Below are 18,978 nucleotides of genomic sequence, written 5' to 3'. Positions count from 1 at the left end.
GTGTTAACTTATGATATTTCAATTGTATTATGTCATCTGTGTTTCAATTTTACGTTTAAAAGTGATTTCAAGTGGTCTTTTCTCGCATTATTGTGACGTCATCTGATAAATGTTTTCGGTTACAGTCGGGTCGTTCTATTAACGGAATGGATAAGAATGGATTACTGAAAGGTTTTCTTAAATGAAATAAGGTATTTTTTAACAATTCTTGAATGAAATAATGAACTATTTGTGTATATATAAGCGAGGAATTGCGGGATATGAACGCAATTAGGCAGGTAAATATACGAGTGGAGTCCTTCGGACTCCACACACTTTGACTAGACCAATTGCGTTCATATCCCGATAATGACATGAAGAAATTGCGGGATTGATGTCATTATCGGGGTATGAACTCAATTGGGCTCGTCAAAATGTATGGGGTCCCAAAGGCCTCTTCCTCCATACGGGAAATGTACATGCTTTCTGCGACTAAAGAAGATAAACATAGGTCTGGTTTAAGCCTTCTATACGTACCCCCCCCCCCCTTAAATCATTGTATAGTTCACATCTTATAAGCAGCACATGTCAATTAAGTTAAAGATCTATACATAGAAGTTGTGTACGTTTTTTTGTGTGTGTTTTTTTTGTTGTTTTTTTTGTTGTTTTTTTTTTTTTTTTTTTTTTTTTGGGGGGGGGTGGAGTGGGGGGTCACTTATTGAAAGCTTAAACTAAGCCTTTAACTACATGTATGTGGTAAATTTACTACTAGACACTTATGTTTCTTATTGTAGCATTATTTCTTATCTGGAATATGCGTAATAAATTAAACAGCTCATTATATCTTATTTCATGTCTATTTTTACCTCGACAGGTTTATTATTCTAAAGAAATAAACAATTAATGCGACATTATGTCCATGTCCATGGTACTTACAATCAGATCGTTAATCATATGCAATCAATCGAATCAAGGTTTGATTTTATCTACAAGTATGCAATTACTTATTTGCAAATTCCCCCCCCCCCAAAAAAAAAGAAAAGAAAAGAAATAATTAATGATGATGCAAAGCGTAAAATATGTGAGAATATCAAGACTAAAATCATACCTGTGTCAATGGATCCACATTTTTATTTATTCTTTCAGTGAATGTAAACGACACTTGGGTTGTTCCCCCAATAAAACAAATGTCCTTTTGATATAATATCGTTGATAAAATGCATGCCATAATTAAGAAGCAAAAAGGATTGTACTCAGCTACCTTGTATACCATACCTTATGAAACGGATTCAAAACAACATACAATTATTCGTGTGCTTTGATATCAATATTTGCCCTAATTCCTGCTTTATATATTTTAGGATAAATATACGGACGAATTTTCCACTGAAAACAATATATATGATAAACATACCCTAGAAGAATGCCAGTAGTATACAATCCGTTTAACACAAATACTGTCTAAACTAAACGCCCTGAAATGCAGACATTGAGTGGTATCGTGCGATAAGCGGGCCATCAAAGCGCTTAAAGCGTCGAAAGGATTTCGGCCTGTCACGTTTTGTGATTATAGTTATGTTATGGTAAAACAAATAAATAAAAAAACAACTAAAGATAGAATATGCACACTAATTAATTCCCTCGAAGATACTTTTAGATTTTAATGCCGATACTCAATTAAATAAAAACCCTGGAATATCAGTCACTTGAAATAAGCATTTAATATGTTGAATTCCCAGATAATTACTAAAGTGTGGAGTAATATGCAATTGAATAGAAACCTTTTTCTGGAACTTTATTTTCATAAACAATGCACTTACTTACTTAACAAAACTTACTGAGTCGTATTTAATTTTGTACCAGGGTATGACCGCTAAACCAAATGCATCCATCAAATTGCGTTGGACGTTTTAATAAAGTTAATGTTTTATGTTTCTTTGTACAATAACATGATCCGGGCGCAAAGTTCATCTGGATCAAATCACCCACATACTATTTTTTTGCTGTATATACTGATGTATCTTAATATTGCTCTCAACCTATGTCACTCGTGGACAAAATGAACAGATTTATATCAGTGGTCTATAAATATGCATTTGCAGCATGCTCAAGTCTCTTTGCTGTAATTCCTGAGACAAACCAAGAATTCTTTACACACTTTCCATTCCATTCGGTATTACATATCTATACTCACAAATTGCAGCTGGCCGAAACCTGTCAACGCTTTAAGGACTTTCATTTTAATTGCAAAAGTGTTTAATATGCAATAAGTAATGGCTAATGGTTGCTAGTATGTTCTTTCGGAAGTAAATATTTCGATGCGACACAGTATAGCATAGCCATTCACTTTTGCTGTAAGTTCATAATAACAATCTTAATGAAAACAAATGCCAAGAAAGAGTCTATTGTTTTTCACATAAAAATTAATGTATGCTATTTTAAACATAGAAATACACTAATGAATGAATTACAATCATAAAAAAACTGATTATAGGATAAAATAATATATTGTTATACTATTACTATTAAATTATTTAAAACATTTTGGTTTGATATCTTACGCCAAATAATTATTTAATTTCATCTTCAAATCGATTATTTTTCCGCGTTTTACAGTGTTTCGGGTAATTTCCGGGGAATAAACCTTTCCGAATCTGATAACCTAGACTCTATTTTTGACTGATTGTATCTAGATCCCCGGCCACGGCCACGGCCAAAATGTAAACACAGACATATACATATTTTTATTTTTGTTCAGCACGCGTTCATTTTGAATCGTTTTGCTCATTCTCTTTTATATTCTGTTTTGTAACTCGTCGATATTGAAATTATAGCGTTTCTATGATTTTGATTGATTTATTACGCAATCACGCCGCGTATTTGCACTGTATTGATGGCCCAACATGTCATGAATGTTCAATACAGCGCTACTTTTAACAAGATACTTAATATGCAGAACGCAGCTCCGTAGCTAGCTAATGAGAGCAGATTGGTAATGTAAAGTAGATCATTGAACAACGCTGTACTAACAGCACTTCGATTGATACGCCTGTGAGCGCATTAATTTGGCAAATGTTAAAAATCTTATGTTGATCTTCCGATGTTCGATTTCGATGTACTGTTATTAAAGTCTACAGGCCTAGCCGCGTACAGACTAATTGCATACTGCGGTCAGGATCAAGTATAAACAGCTATAAGCCGAAAACAATATATAAGCTATTTGCTTTTTACTTTACTGGTAACTGAAGGACATATTGTACAAAAGGATCCTTTTGTTTCACTATTATTAGACTATATTTGGTATTACTTTAGAAAAATTCCAACTAAGGGACTAGTTCATAAAAAGTTTCCACGTTGCATGATAAAATATGAAGTTTAGTGTGTTTTATAAAACTTAACACTTTAATTGATAATGAAACCTTAAACTATAAAAGCTCTGCTTATCATTTTGAAAATTTTGATTTTAAATACCAACTCAATCATAACAACTCGGCCATCTCCGGCAAGCTTCGAGATAGATACAGGCAGAGGTGTTCCGATTGATACCAACTTCCGCCCAAATAGATGGAGGTTACACGGTACTATTACAATATCCTCTATGTTTGTAAACCTCCTACGCCGTAAGCTCCCTTGGCGACAGCAAAAATGGCGAATTTTGAAAAATTAACATTGAGATTAATTGTTTGTTTTGAAAATGTCATTCGAAAGAATGAACCCCGAATAATTCCCTCTTAATGTATAGTATATTTTATCCCTGTTTTATATACTCATATGAGTGAAATGTGTTATAAAAACTTATACACTATATAAAGCAAGGAATTCACATAACATGCCGGTACAAATAAAAGGTGAATTTAATGCTATTGAAATCTATGTATTAGACCATTGACTCTTATTTGCTCCAAAGAAACGTATGTATATTTTTGGTATAATTTAGTTTTAACCGGAGGATTAGCTTAGAAAAAACAGAGCATCTATAATTCCGGGCTTAAACTATTGTAACAATATTATTGACCATTATGTCCTTCGAACATATGTACACCCAACATAAAAAATATTATCATTGAAATAATAACCATTTTTTGGTTATCTACATGCACGTTTTTCTTCTAATTTCATTGCGCCGACTTGATGCTATGCATCAACTTTTTTCTTGTTAGTAATTGACTAAATGTTTCTTTTTCATTTACCCTTTGCCATTAAACGGGGGTTATTTTTAAACTTTCGACTACTGAGCTTGTTTCTGTAGTTTTTCATATAAAAATTGTCATGATGAACCATCATATTTGAATTGATTTTTGTCCATTCAATTCTAGCAAAAATACAATTACTCCTGATTGTAATATTCTTCTGTGCAATCATTATTGTCATGTGCTTTATTATTTTTTATATATTTGTTATATTTTTGTTACATATTCTTCTAATACGTTTGTGTACTTCAGCTCAAATGCATAGAGGCTCCATTAAGTTAAAATGAGAAGCACAGCTCAAATTTTAGCAAAATGTATATTATATACAATATTATTGTAGATGTTGTTGTATATATTAAATAGATATTCAACAGCAGCAGAACTGCTTGTTATTTAAAATGAGGTGAAAGACTTTCAAGTTGCTTTAACATATATGAAAAACAATATCCAAGAACCTCGTACCAGAAGCCCAAACCAGCAAGAATGGGTCAATTTAGGTATTTCATTAAATCGTTCAAAACTTATTTTAAATTTATACTTAATTTATAACAAAATAACCGGAACATCAATAAGCACTACCATCTTTGTATCGTCCTGTTATTTCATAAAAAAATCGCGTTTAAGGTACCTTCGCTGATTTTCTTTATAACTGACCATATATTGTGGACCTGAAAAAATACCAAAAACCTATCTAGGCCTCATAAAAAAGTTTAAAAGATAAATGCTTTTTAACGCGTATCATATCAAAACAACATTATATTTCCTTTAAAAGTTTGATTTCTTTTTTACCTTTTGGAAGCATATCATGCTTTTGATTAAAATTGTTTCTGTATAACTTTATAGACGAGAGCTCCGCTAATCTAAAATGTCGCACGAATGGTGCGCCTATACGCATACTAGTAAGTCACCATGACCATGAACTTCGACTGTTTTACCCGAAAGAAATAAAAGTCATTTTACCATGACATATGTTCCTATTATGTTTGAAGAAAAGTTGTTGAAAGTCATTGCTCTTAGAAGGATTGTCCCAGTAAAGGTTACCATTCAATTGACCTTTAATATAATGGATTAGTCTCTTAGCTTGCATTAGTAAACTGTACACCTCATTTCTGAATAAGCGCTTGACTGGATACCTTGAAAATAATGACATTTTAGCCGACAAAATGGGTTTCGAACCGATAGGTCGTGCGAGGACCATGTGTTTACTTTAAACAGCATTATTAAAAACAACACTCAAGTATATACTGCATTCATCGATTTGAAACGCTGTTTTGACTATATTAACAGGGACATGCTCTTATACAAGTTACTTATTAACGGAATAGATGACAAACTGTATAATTCAATAAAGAACATTTATACAAGTTCGGTTTCAACGGTCCGTATAAATAACAAACTGACAGAGTGGTTCAGCTGTTTTACTGGCGTCAAACAGGGCTGCAATTTGTCCCCGACATTATTTGCAATATTCGCAAACGACCTTGTCCGCGAGGTCAATGACCTTGACCTTGGGTTCCAGAAAGGCGACCGGAAACTCGCCATGCTTCTATACGCTGATGATATAGTCCTAATGACCAAATCGGAGGAGGATCCTCAAACCATGCTGAATCAAGTCCATGACTGGAGTAAGCGATGGCGCGTGCTAATCAATGCCAGCAAATCAAAGTGCATGCACTTCCGGAAGGGCAGAAGTCAGCGCAGTAACTTTGTGTTCAGGATCGGAATTGATGTTCTAGAAACTATGGATCGGTATAGGTACCTTGGTGTGATTTTTCATGAAAAATGTGACTACGCATTTAATAGTGAAGCATTGGGGAAAGGGGCCGGCCGCGCACTAGGGTCCATTATTAGCAAAATACATAATCTTAAAGACTTTGGTTTCAAATCTTTTGAAAAGTTGTTTAACTCATGTGTCACGCCAGTCATGGACTACTGTTCTTCAGTATGGGGCTTTAGAAAGTACCAACATTTAGACAACGTACAGCACAGGGCAATGCGGTACTTCCTCGGCGTCCATAGGTTCACCCCCATCCTTGCCATGGCAGGAGACACGGGCTGGCTACCGAGCACCTATCGGCGATGGCGGTCTATGATTCGAATGTGGAACAGACTTAACCTGATGAGCGACGACAGAATTACTAAAACGTTGAATATGCTACACACAATACTAACAATAACTGGTCAAATGAAGTTAAACAAGTGATGGACGTCTTAGGCCTTAATGACTACTTCGAATCTAAGTCTACGGTTCATTTATCTAAGGTTGATGATCTTCTGAATGACTTTTACGGTAGAAAATGGCAAACGGATATACAACAGGTTCCCAAACTAAGAACATACAGATTATTGGTATACTTATGATCGGAAGTAGATCAGCAACTAGGGCAAGCCCGTAGTGGATATCCTATTACCCATCATTTCAATCAAGGAAAACATAGCCTTTTCAATATTTATTTCATTTTCATTGTCTTTATCTTATGTTTGGAAAATAATGGGCAAGGCTCGGACGAAGAGTAGATAAAACATCAACGGTTCTGTCATGGTATATCTATGATCAGATCCGACCAATCTATTTAAATACTACAAATTGTCCATAAACAGTTCTTTGAGAGTTGCCAATCGCCGAGCAAAAGAATATGCTGATGAAGCGGTATACTACTCCCTCTGAATAATCAGCTGCTAGGTGTGATTGAAATTTAAATCGTCAGAGCCTTACCAGAGAAGAAGAAAAATACAAAGCAAAAAACAAACAAAAAAACCCGAACAAAGCAACATCAAAATATTGTAATGGCAAATAGCAAAGGAAACACAATAGGAGCAGCACATCTTGAATTGGAATCAGTCAGCTGGAATTCGGCATGAGGTAGAAAGCCGAGAGGTCAGCCCGATGTACACATGTATCGAAAAAAGTATCATTCATAACATATATGCATGTACGTAGGCGAAGCTTGGGGTTTTGGGAGGGTGGGAAAAATAAATCAGAATTTAATATAAGAGCTGCCACAGACTGACCTTTCTCTCACGATAGTCAGAGCAAAAGAGGCCTGAATAACCATGTGCTTTGTAGGGGGCGCGCACTGCGGCCAATCAGAACAGTGTACTAAATTACGTCATGTAATTGCTGGCGATATGGTTGTAGAGCACTATTAATTAGATGTATTACCATGATACCAATAACGAAAGCTATCCTTAAAGGGATAACTTGAAGTATTTAAGGACACATTTAATGTTGAAATGTATATCAGCTTAAATTTGTGCAAAAATAAACGATCTGTATTGTGTCAGTTCAGGTGTGGAATTCTACCACTTAGGATAGAAACAGGTCGGTTTGTCGGTGAACCTGTAAAACAAAGACTTTGTAGGCACTGTGAACGTTCGTCCATTGAAGACGAAAAGCATTTTCTGTTTGACTGCAGTCTTTATAGTGAATTGAGAAATACGCACTACAGCGATATTTTTAACCAGGACATCAACCTAAATGTGAATGAAAAACTAGTTCATGTGATGTCAAATTATCCACGTAGGCTTGCCAAATTCCTGGTACATGCCTTTTTTATAAGAAGAAATACTTTGTATAGATAGACTTATATAATGCATGACGTAGAATGTTGCTATATATTTTATAATACATCTCCATGATAAGTACTAGCGTTATCGCATTGATGTCTTATTTATTACTATCTCTGACATCATAATTATTTTATATTCAATTAGCTAATTTCCACGGCTAAACTATACTGAAATTCCAATATTTGCTATTGTTATAATAGTGCACATCATATACTCATGATATCTGAATGTTTAATATTCATATATGTCTGTTTTGTATTAGTATGCATTCTCTGAATTATTGTAACCTTTTTCTAATTGGTGACCTATATGCCCATTGGGCCGGGTGTTATCTGTTTGATACTTAACTAATGAATTTGTATTATGTTTATACACATGTCACGGTAATAAACAATTTACCTACTTACTTACTTACTTACTTACTTACTTACTTACTTACTTATAATTACTAAGAATGGTCATCTACTGACTTTTACCAATGTGTTAACCAATACTCTACACCAAGTCGTTCAAAAGCTATTATCGAAAAAGACGTGGACGCCGTACAAAGTTTTTCGTTAAAGCCACACTTTAGAAGCGACACAAACATGATACTTTTGCGTCACTTATTGTCAACTCAAGAAAGCATTGATGCATTGCAAGTGGGCACCGAGGACAAAGTCATCTTAAACTATCAAAACTAGAGCATTTAGACGAGTGATAATTAGGCTCTACACGTGTTAATGGGAATTTGATGGTCACCTCTGGCTACTGTGTAATTGATGCATTAGTCTTCTTCGAAATCGCCATGACCAGAAATCTTGAAAAATAACTTGTTCCCCTCCGAACTTGGATCCGTTTGTAGTTTGCGTAAGTTTAATGAGCAAATGTCAAAAGTCGAAAAAAAATATTGGCCTAATGGTTCACCAGGTGCATACATTTTCATGAGAAGACATTTATATGCGATGATAAAATTTAATCAAACTAATTAAAAATTGTATAAGATGGGTGTCTTATAAGATAAAATAAATAACATTTTGAACATCTAATCACATGACAACTACAACGTCAAAAATACTGCGGACCGTAGTAGCGTCATCATCTAACAACCTCTTTCGCATTATATTTTGTTTCTGATATTATTACAGTCAAATACACTTTCTCACTTATAACCACAAATAGAATACCTTAGAACGCTTTTTTATTCGAACAGAATATAAAAAGTCTATGTAAATAGTATCGACCGAAAACATGATTTATCCGGAGGCAACATAGTCTTATTTTCAAAAGAAAATTCACCTCAGAATATAATTATTATATCAAAACGAGCCATTCTCGACTTTTCGAAGGTTTTTGTTTTCCTTTGGGTAAAACAAGGTATGTATTATACTTTTCGAGACCCAATCAAATGTATGTGTTCATCACGATGTTACACTTCATTGTCATAATTCAGACTTTTGGTCTTTGTCCAGACTAATTTCGATTTCAAACTCCATTCTATCCGACCATGGAGCGAGTTCACTGGAAGCCAAGAGGTCATACACGAATGTCCCGAATACAGAAACACCAGCAGCAGTCAACAGGACAATACGCCACTCCTCACTGCTTTGCTGAAAGAAAATAAATTAATACGACTAATGTTGTCTCAATTATGTTGAAAGTCTGCTATATGTCAATGGTTCACTTCAAAGTTCATTTTTTCTGTAAAGAAAACTGTAATTTTCAGTGGTTAGTGCAATCGCTTCTCACCTAAGCGACCCGGGTTGGATTCGCGTCCTGGGCGCTTGTTAGTTTAGTTTGTGGTCACCAAGTCGGAAAAGTGGATTTGCCCCGGGTATTCCGGGTTGCCCACAACACAAGACCACACTACCGCGTAACAACGTGCCAACGAGAGTGATTACTTGCAATTAAGTTGCAATTATTATAACATTTTTCATAATCGTTGTAGAAATAAAAAAAGTTAAACTAAGTTTCAACTCATAAGATATTTTTATTCCAATAGCGTTATTATTAATATAAACTAATTTTAATATTATATACATTAAATAAATCACGCACATTCTTTGTGACTTCTGCCACTACCAATGGAGCAAATATACCAGGAATGGATGCAACTGTGTTGGAGATCCCGAATAAAATTGGTGAAAACCTGAAATACAGTGAAACTTAAAACACCGGAGTGGTAACAAATCATAAAGGCTATACCGGCCAAAAAAATGAATACATGAATAAAATAAAAAAAATAAAAAAAGAAACAACACCAACAAAAAGCAAAACAAAGGACAACGGACAAGCTCATACTATTTAAATCATTACACAACAAATGTAAAGATTTCCGTCTTTAAACGCTTAAGAGAATAGAACTAGGACATCAGACCGTTTATCATGTTATGAATATTAAATGTTGTCATTTAAATAAATAATGCATGCTTATTCAAAACAATTACAAAACGCTATAAAGACAACGTTGACGATACCTGGGCGACATATCGACGTATGTACAGGTGTATCCACTTGCTACTCCAATACCTCCGAAGAACGTACACAGACACAGGAGTACTATCACAAGATACCTTTCCTCGCAGGTAAGGAAACCAGGGACGGATATACATGTAGCAACGCCTATAAATGCTGTAATTTGCAAACAGAGGCAAAACTCTTATGTTACTGATTCATAGTCAATAAGATATGGAAAACACGCAATGCTTTATAGATGTTGACAATAACAGGTCGAACTACTTACAGACAGTTTGTAGAAGTTTCCTTATTTTTGTGATAGAAAGTAGTTTCCTCGTCCTGATTTGGTCAGCTAGAAGTCCTGAGAGAGCTATTCCCACCATCATACTGAGGAAGGGCAGCGACGAGAAGACACCATTCTACAGAGAAAATATAACCCTTCTTCACATCCAGTCTTCATAGAAAATGTAAACATACAGAAAAAATACATTTCTGTTTTGACTAAAGACAAACATATCGGTTGTGAACTTACGCTCTGAATGTCAAATTTGAGCACTTCTTTGATATATTGAGGTAGACACGTTAAAATGAGGTAAAAGGTCCACGTGTCACAAATATGTGCGACCAGCGGTCCATATATTGGTGTATACGTGACCATATCCAACCAAGGCACTGTGGGAATCTGGCAAAAATGAAAAAGTTAATTTAGCTTGATTGTTAAGGCATTTTAAGCAGCGCCAAATCACAATAGATTTCATTTTCCGACATGCGTTTAAGCTTATAGTTTTAATGACAAAGGAGTGGATGATCCAAGTGACCCAAAACTAACGTTATGTACAATTTAATGACATCAGGACAATATGGCCCTAAGACCAGAAACCCAAGGAACAAAACTATACTACAACACATAACTACTAATGAATACAACTTAAAGCAATACCACTGTTTTAGCTGGGGTTCTGTTGACGGATTCATCTAAAGTCTTTTTCATAAGCTGTATTTCTGTTTCATGGTTCTTCAGGTCACTGCTTGGAGTTTCTTGCACGATAAACCACCAACAAGCAACAAAAAGTACACCGAACGCACCTGTAGGTTATAAACAGTAACGGCATAAATCGCTCAGAACATAGAACAGAACAGAACAGAACATTTATTTCCAAGAAGGTCATAGACCCATCTGGCAAAACATGTACATATACAATGGCGACAAAAGCAGCAATAACACAATAAACACAAATTTATGAAATAGAATTCATATAGATAAATAATATAAATAAATATATAATTATACACGTATAGAGAGGTACACTAACACTGTGTACTTCTTAACAAACAAATAGACGACAATTACAACAAACCTTTACTCATTACATGGAATACAACGTAGTGTTTCATTATATGTTTCTGCCCAATCAGTCAATTTATTATTTAATATTCTCGTAAAAAGTTTACCAACAGTACTCAGCAATGTGATTCCTCGGTAGTTATTCTCATCATTGATATTACCCTTTATATGCAACGGTATAACAAAACCCTCAGACCATGCCGGTGGAAAATACCCTATTTCAAAAAGCTTATTAAACAAAGTAAGAAGATGTGGCAACAAGACGGATTTCCCATGAATGAAAAATTCATTTATATGCATATCTGGGCCCCCACTTTTGTTAGTGTTCAATTGTGTTAAAGCATTCAGTAAACAATCAGAGCTGATGGGCGTATTCAATCCTGCAAACATAACATCAAACTCATTTTTCTCATATCTATCTATAAAATCAACAACAGCCTCGTCTACGCAGAAAAAAGGATCAGTAGGATTATTCACACTCTTAATATAGCGTTCAAATGTATCTATTGAAATATTAGTACTCTTGATATTAGCACAACCTTTTAACATATTCAAGTATGTTTTTTACATTTTTAAATCTTGACTCGTTTAACGTCTTTGTTTGTAATTGATGATTTAACATTTTTTGACGAACACATATTTTATATTGAGATCTAGCAATTACCATATTTTTTCGATTTTCCTCTGATTTATCTAATCTATACAGACTTAACATGCTATAGAAACTCCTTCTTTTTATATAACAATCCTCATCAAACCATGGCTTGTCAGAAGTAATAGTGGCATATTCATTATAACTTGTATCTGAATGCACTTTACGTTTGCGCTTAAAGGGTTTTGCTGAATCATATAAAGGACGAAAAGTCAGAAATACATAAATCAATTTCATTTGCCGAGTTAGCCTCTTGTATCCTTTGATTACACGATTGTAATTTATCTAGTGTTTCCTGGTTTGATAAATTTTGCAAGAATGCATCTTTTTTATCACAATCCCAAACGCATTTACTATTTACTGAGCTACGAGTTCTATCTTCAATGATGTTAACTGAGAAAGGTTCGTTAAATAACAAAGCAAATTTAACAGCACAATGATCAGAGAGTATATTCGGTGATTCAACTACAAAACTCAATACATGCTTAAATAAATTCTGTGTAGTCAAAACATAGTCTACAACACTTGAACCCCGACTTCCTACGTGCGTAAAATTGCCCTCTTTATCTCTATCAAATCGACCATTTAAAATACGTAATCCGGTTTCTTTACATAAATCTAACAGCATTAATCCATAATTATTTAGCCTCCCTTTATCTTTTGAACATCGTGTTAACGGTACATCAGTTATATAATTATTTGGTAATAAATCATTAAAGTGAATATAATTATCGCCTGTGACAAAATCCGGCCTATCTGAAGTATGAGCATTTAAATCACCACAAAGCACAAAATAAAAAGAGTTGACATTCTTAGCTTTAAGATCCGTTATAAATGAAAGTAACCGATCGAATGTGTGAGTTTCAATCAAACTCTGGCGACTACTATTTTCTGGTACAACATATGATAAACAGAAATATAGATCCTTATCTACACCCAACGACACACTACTGATTTTTATACATAAAATATCGTCAATACTCGTAAATATTAATGTTTCATTTGTAACATTAGTGTTTCTCAAATAAACAATTATGCCCCCTGAAGAACGTTTACTATTTTGCTTATGTTCATGCCTATTTAAAACATAACATTCAAAATTGTCAATATGTAAATCAGAAAAGTCATTAGTCCAGGTTTCCGTCAAAAGAATTATATCATTTGATTGAAAAATATTTATCAACTCAGTAGAGTGTAACTTATTCGTTCGTCTGCTAGTGAGACCCTGTACATTTAACAGCGTACATCTCAGCGTGACCTTCTCGTCAGTACACTATGCGGTGATCGGCTGATCACGTTCCGCTGGTTGACCACCGCTGTCACCACCGGGTGTATTTTTAGAAGTGGGTAAAACCTGGCTATTGTCATTATCTCGAGTTCTACTGACACTTAGCTTTTTATAAGGTTTCGCAGATTGAGACTGTTTTTCGGACCTAGCTACAGCACGGGGGGTACGGGATCTGCCCCGCGTAGGGGTGTCTTTGTCACTATTTAATAATGGATTTCCTTCGTCACAATCCACAGTTTTTAGTTCAGTTTCACAAGTGGATTTCCTTACCGGTGCTGGAATCTGTGGTGCGGCCATGCCATGACTAACAAGCTTTGGTACAACGAACTTAGCTGGTGTGATGACGGTCTCCTTGGGTACCCTGAGCTGCTGTCTGGGGGCCACACTCGCCTGTGGGTCCGTGATGATGGTGTCTGTCTGCTGTGAATCGCACGATTGGGAGCTGTCTTGAGACGTAATTATCATGGGTTCGACACTAGAAGGTTCGTGCGTAGATACCGGAAGTAGAGACCCAACTTGAGCGGGGGTATCACTATCAACAGGATGGGCCGCCACCGGACAGTCGAAAGTGTCATTTAGTGCCGACCGATTTATGCGCGGGTTACTTATGTGACCAATATCGTTCAATGACACTATCCGGTTTGCCCCAACTAAGCGATTCCAATCAGGAAACTCGTCACGTACGATCTGCCCATCATGAATTAGTTTTGCAGGATATACGATATGCGCCCTAGATCTTGGATATTCTCTCTTGATATCTTTAAGATGAGGCCACAGGCGGCTGCACGCTTCCTGTATCTCGCGGGGAAAATCCATGTCTATGGAAAAGGGAGTGCCTTTAAGAAGACGAACATTGCCCATCACATGGTCAATATCCCCATAGTCTCGGAAGTTTGCTATAACGGGCCTACTCTGGAAACGCCTATTTTGGTTTGGCCTGCCCAGCCTATGGGCGCGTGCGATATAAATATTCCTCGCGTCTATAGACAGTCTATTGTGAAGAAAATCTCGGACGATTTGGACACAATTCTCACCAGGATTTTCTACAAAGCCACGGAATATAAGATTATTTCTCCTAGACCTTGCCTCTAGGTCGATAGATTTGTAGGCTAAAGTTTTCAAAACGTCCGTTTGTGAATTTGTCGCACGAATCACTTGATTAAGTTTATCATTTACACCTGTAATGTTTTGTTGGAAGGAATGTAGTGTTATACTAGTGTGTACTTGCTCGTTCCAGATGAACCTCAGCTCATCGAACATATGTAACAACTTGTTGTCCAATGACCCATGAACAAAGTCTTCCCTTGAAGTGCTTGAACTTATTGATGTCTCTTTGTTTGGACATTCCCGCGTATCTAATACTTCAAACCAGTTATGAGTGACAATGTTCTCCATTTTTAAAGATCCAAAAACAATAAAACACTCCAAAATACTAGCTCTAGTTACTTAATAAATTGTAAATCCGTTTTATCCTCAAATAATGAGCAAACTGTTAAGATTATCACTAAATCTTGAATTTTTTAGCCCAGGTAAAAAAAAGTCTGACCACCTGCCGCCATTTTTAATCCCAGTCTCAGTGAGTCAAATGTGTAAATGTGTCATAAAAAACTATTCAAGTTTCTGTGAAGCAAATACATTAATATTTTGAATCTATTTGGAACTTCAACATTATCATATATGTCACACAAACGTGTCACGATAAAAGGTGACCATAAAAAACTTGCCGTATATATAGAATATAGACCCCCATCCGTTGTCGAATCCATACACACAGAGAAGACCCGATGATGTGTAACCGAGAATTGCACCAAGAATCTGACCTTCAATGTAGAAACAAAACTCTACTGTGCACCATATCGATGTTCAACTAGCTAGCATACATTTAAACCAATTGCAACCGAATAGTTAGACTTAGTTCATGTCTAGTAGAAGTACTCACCGAACCATACTATCGAGATGAATCTCGTTCTTTCATTCTCACGCGCCCAGACAGCCGTCAATTTGAACCAACCCGGTAGCGCTAGACCCTGCATCAATATTACACCAAATCAATTTCTGTAGCTTGGTTTCAAAGCATGTGGCCAATATATCATCTATCCTGTATGTATAAAACTTAGTTCCCTTTCGATAAATGAATCACAGCACTCTTACTTTTAAGAACATAGAGACGGTAAATTAGTTACCGCACTCATTCCAATTACGACCCTTGCAGCAACCAAGGCGTACGGGCTGGTCCTCGCAAGGGATGGGATGAGTAATGTGACGAGAGAGCCCAACCCCATAAACGCGCCAATCATCAACTTTCCACCGAACCGCCCCGCTGCCCATCCGCCGACGATCTGGACAAAGATGTAACCGTAGAAAAATCCTGATAGTATAAACGATTGTGTTCTTTTGTCCCATGAGAATTCCGCATTCTGAAATAATAAGTAAGCCAGTTTTATTGTGCAAATATTCGTAAAAATATATTGGACAAATACAAAGCAAAATCAGACACGCAGGTAGAAAGTAAAACCAACCTGTTTATAAGATTCTGATCCGATCTCAACGCATTGCAATATGTCAACATTGACAGTGTTTCTTTCATTTCCTTTTTCGGTTATTTGGTTATCATCGTCAATATATGTGATAGAGTCATGATCATCAATGTTATCCTTAAGTTGAGTTTCATTGTGTTTTTCTGCGTGTCCTATGTCATATGTGCCATTTTTGAGAAAAGAAAGATCAGTTGCATTCCCTTCACTGAGCGGCGATGTAACATCACTGGAGGACGTATTGTGGGTAGTGCTGGCCATGCACACAATGGCCACACTCATGTTAGTGTTGAGCCCGTATCCCAGGACACCAAACCACATCCCCATGTATGCAATTGTCCATCTCTTTGGAAGACACGCGGCCTTCTTTGGTTTCTTAGATTCTTCAGAAGTACTTACTAATGACACATATATAACATTTAAATACACATGTAATTATGCTTACCAAAGAGCATAAAAACTCTTGCAAAACAGTTCACTATCACGTTTTATAATTATTTTTAAGATTTTAAAATCAGTAACAAACACAAGATGATGCCATTATGTTTAACTAAAGTAATGTATATAAATCGTGGAAAAGAGGTACAACACTGACAAAATAAAGACGAAACTGATACTCGCAATTCTGACATATGATCTCACCATTCAACAACCCCTTTTCAGTTTCAAGGGCCCCTTCTGCCATACGGGATATGTACAGGCGACTGAAGAAACTGCAAGACAACGGAGAATGTCAAATCAAGCACGTGCTGTAGTGCAACTGTTACCATTTGAATAGTTTACTGCTTGAATGCATGCTGTGCAAAAACATATCTGGATAAGGAATAGGATAAATCAACTGATGAACTTTTAGTACTTTATAAACAGCTTGTACGTTGATAGATATTGTGATGTCAGGCTGACAACTTTTGAGCATAAATATGTTAAATTCACCGCAAAACTCTAAAATTCCTTATTTGGAATATTCAAATAACAAACATTACTTGTTAAAATATACTATTCATATCTTATTTCAGATCTTTGATTTCCACTACAGGTGTGTTTTTGAAACTACCAAACCACTAATGCAACTTTAAAACAACGTTAACATCAACATTCCTTATAATAAAAACCTTCGCCGTTTGTAATCAATCGAATCATCTTGTTTGGATTTCAGCTACTAGTATGCACTTACTAAAATCCAGATTCTCTAAAAAAGGAAGCATACAAGTTCTTCTGTCAACCGTAAACTATATGAGAAAATAAAAGGATATAACATACCTGTTTCAAATGATCCACATCCTTCTTCGTTCTTCCGTTGAATGAACACGACGCGTTTATGTGTTCTCCAATGAAGCATACGTCTGTATTTATAATTATGTTATAATGTAGAAACAAATATGGGTTGTGTACATCTACCATGTATCTTATACCTCATGTAACGGATCTAAAACTACATATATGTACATAAATTATTGTGCAACTTTTATATACTTTAAGTTTTAAGCCATTGTTTCTGGAAGAAGATTTAGAAATGATATCGGTATTCTGGCTTTGTTCATGTTTTATACATTTCAACTTAAATGTGCTGATACATTTTACAATTAAAACAATAAATATAATACACATACCCTAGAGGAATGCCACTAGTATACGATCCGTTAAATGACAAAGCATAAAATACAAATATTTATGAGTTCAGTGTACATCAATGCTTACTATTGAATAACAGGAGAGTGAAACATCATATCCCATACAAACATTGAGAAAGAAAGTGGTATCGGAAGAAAACCAGATCAATAACATATTAAGGTCAGAATCAATGATGAGCCGAAAACAATAGATATGACAGCTGCTTATGAACTGAATGTATCAATTAACATCCAATAAAAGAATGCAGTGTTTTCAACGTATACAAAACACGGAATAAATCTGAATAAATAATACAAAACATGGTTTTAACGGTCAGTGAAACAAGAGTTCATTGGAACTCTAGTCTAGTGTTTGCTTAATCTTCTAAGCATGGCCAAAATCTCACACTTGTCCCATCATTTATCAATAATTACTCACCAGAGCACGCATCAACTTGAAAACAAAGACGGATAACGCAACAAAATAACTTATAAACTGATCTTTTTAGTACTCAACAACCGCATATCAACATTACCTGAACACGAAGAAACAAAGCCGGAGCAACAGTGTTAGCTTTTAAGGGGTATGATAAAGTAATTCAAATACAACTATTAGACAAAGCTTAACAAGGTTTCAAATTATTTCTTCATTTAGTCTAATAATGAACGTATCAGTGTACAAACCAGGAGAAAAAACAATGACAATATTATGAAAAAATGAAAATAATATATAAATGCTGTGTAATATTCTTCGGGATGTAAAACCGAAATGAATCAAACGTTAAGATTTGCAACGCAAGCACAATGTCAAACGTGTCCTGTTCGGCGTCATGCTAAAAATGTCCTTCTGGAGTTAATAATCAGTGACGACTTTTAATTATTTTTTTTAAATGCGATTAAGCCTATAGAGTGACCTGTTCAATTAAATTGTATCCGATAAATGCGTACCATGCTCTTTGCAATGTTTTGCAAACTCTTAGACATATATTTATATATGTTTTCGAATGGGTACGGTACACGCACGTTTGGCAAACCTTGACGTTTAACGTATAATTCTTAAATCAAATGTTTTCTATAGTTACATAGCAACATTATTTACAATATGTTATAGTTCAGAAGCTTTTCTAACACTTTCGTATAGCTAAATTAAATTTGAATAAAATTAACGAACACGTTTGGAATAGAAAACAAAGCTATATTTGTTATTTGTCGTTATCATCATTCAGGCTAGCTAAATATTCAACATTTTATAAAAGCTAACGCTCTCCATTCTGCTTTAATACATGGTTCCGTATCAATAATTCTGCATTCGTTATTAAGCTCGATACAGATAAAGTGAGGTAGGATTCGTATTTCGGTCAAACTAATTTAAGA

The 18,978-nt window shown here is 35.3% G+C and overlaps 1 protein-coding gene across 1 annotated transcript; it reads right to left on the bottom strand.

Annotated features, from left to right (window-relative positions):
- Positions 1–8,879: 8,879 nt before the first annotated feature.
- Positions 8,880–16,304, bottom strand: LOC128231664 (uncharacterized transporter slc-17.2-like). The gene is made up of 10 exons (XM_052944719.1): positions 15,980–16,304; positions 15,644–15,877; positions 15,400–15,487; positions 15,185–15,280; positions 11,116–11,261; positions 10,708–10,857; positions 10,462–10,594; positions 10,196–10,349; positions 9,777–9,867; positions 8,880–9,328 (listed from the first exon to the last, which is right to left on the bottom strand). Exons 1-10 carry the CDS (start codon positions 16,274–16,276, stop codon positions 9,161–9,163), a joined length of 1,557 nt encoding a protein of 518 aa, XP_052800679.1. The 5' UTR covers positions 16,277–16,304; the 3' UTR covers positions 8,880–9,160.
- Between the last annotated feature and the right edge of the window lie 2,674 nt (positions 16,305–18,978).

The sequence above is a fragment of the Mya arenaria genome, chromosome 4, assembly GCF_026914265.1.
Source record: "Mya arenaria isolate MELC-2E11 chromosome 4, ASM2691426v1".
Classification (NCBI taxonomy): Eukaryota; Metazoa; Mollusca; class Bivalvia; order Myida; family Myidae; genus Mya; species Mya arenaria.
This window is presented reverse-complemented; position numbering and strand designations above follow the sequence as displayed.

Excerpts from the sequence above, each read along its gene's own strand:
- LOC128231664 (XM_052944719.1), bottom strand. The coding sequence starts at position 16,276 with ATGAGTGTGGCCATTGTGTGCATGGCCAGCACTACCCACAATACGTCC. Across the intron at positions 10,595-10,707 it reads TCAAATTTGACATTCAGAGC|AATGGTGTCTTCTCGTCGCT; the intron begins GTAAGTTCACAA and ends TTTTCTCTGTAG. Across the intron at positions 10,350-10,461 it reads GAAACTTCTACAAACTGTCT|CATTTATAGGCGTTGCTACA; the intron begins GTAAGTAGTTCG and ends TGCAAATTACAG.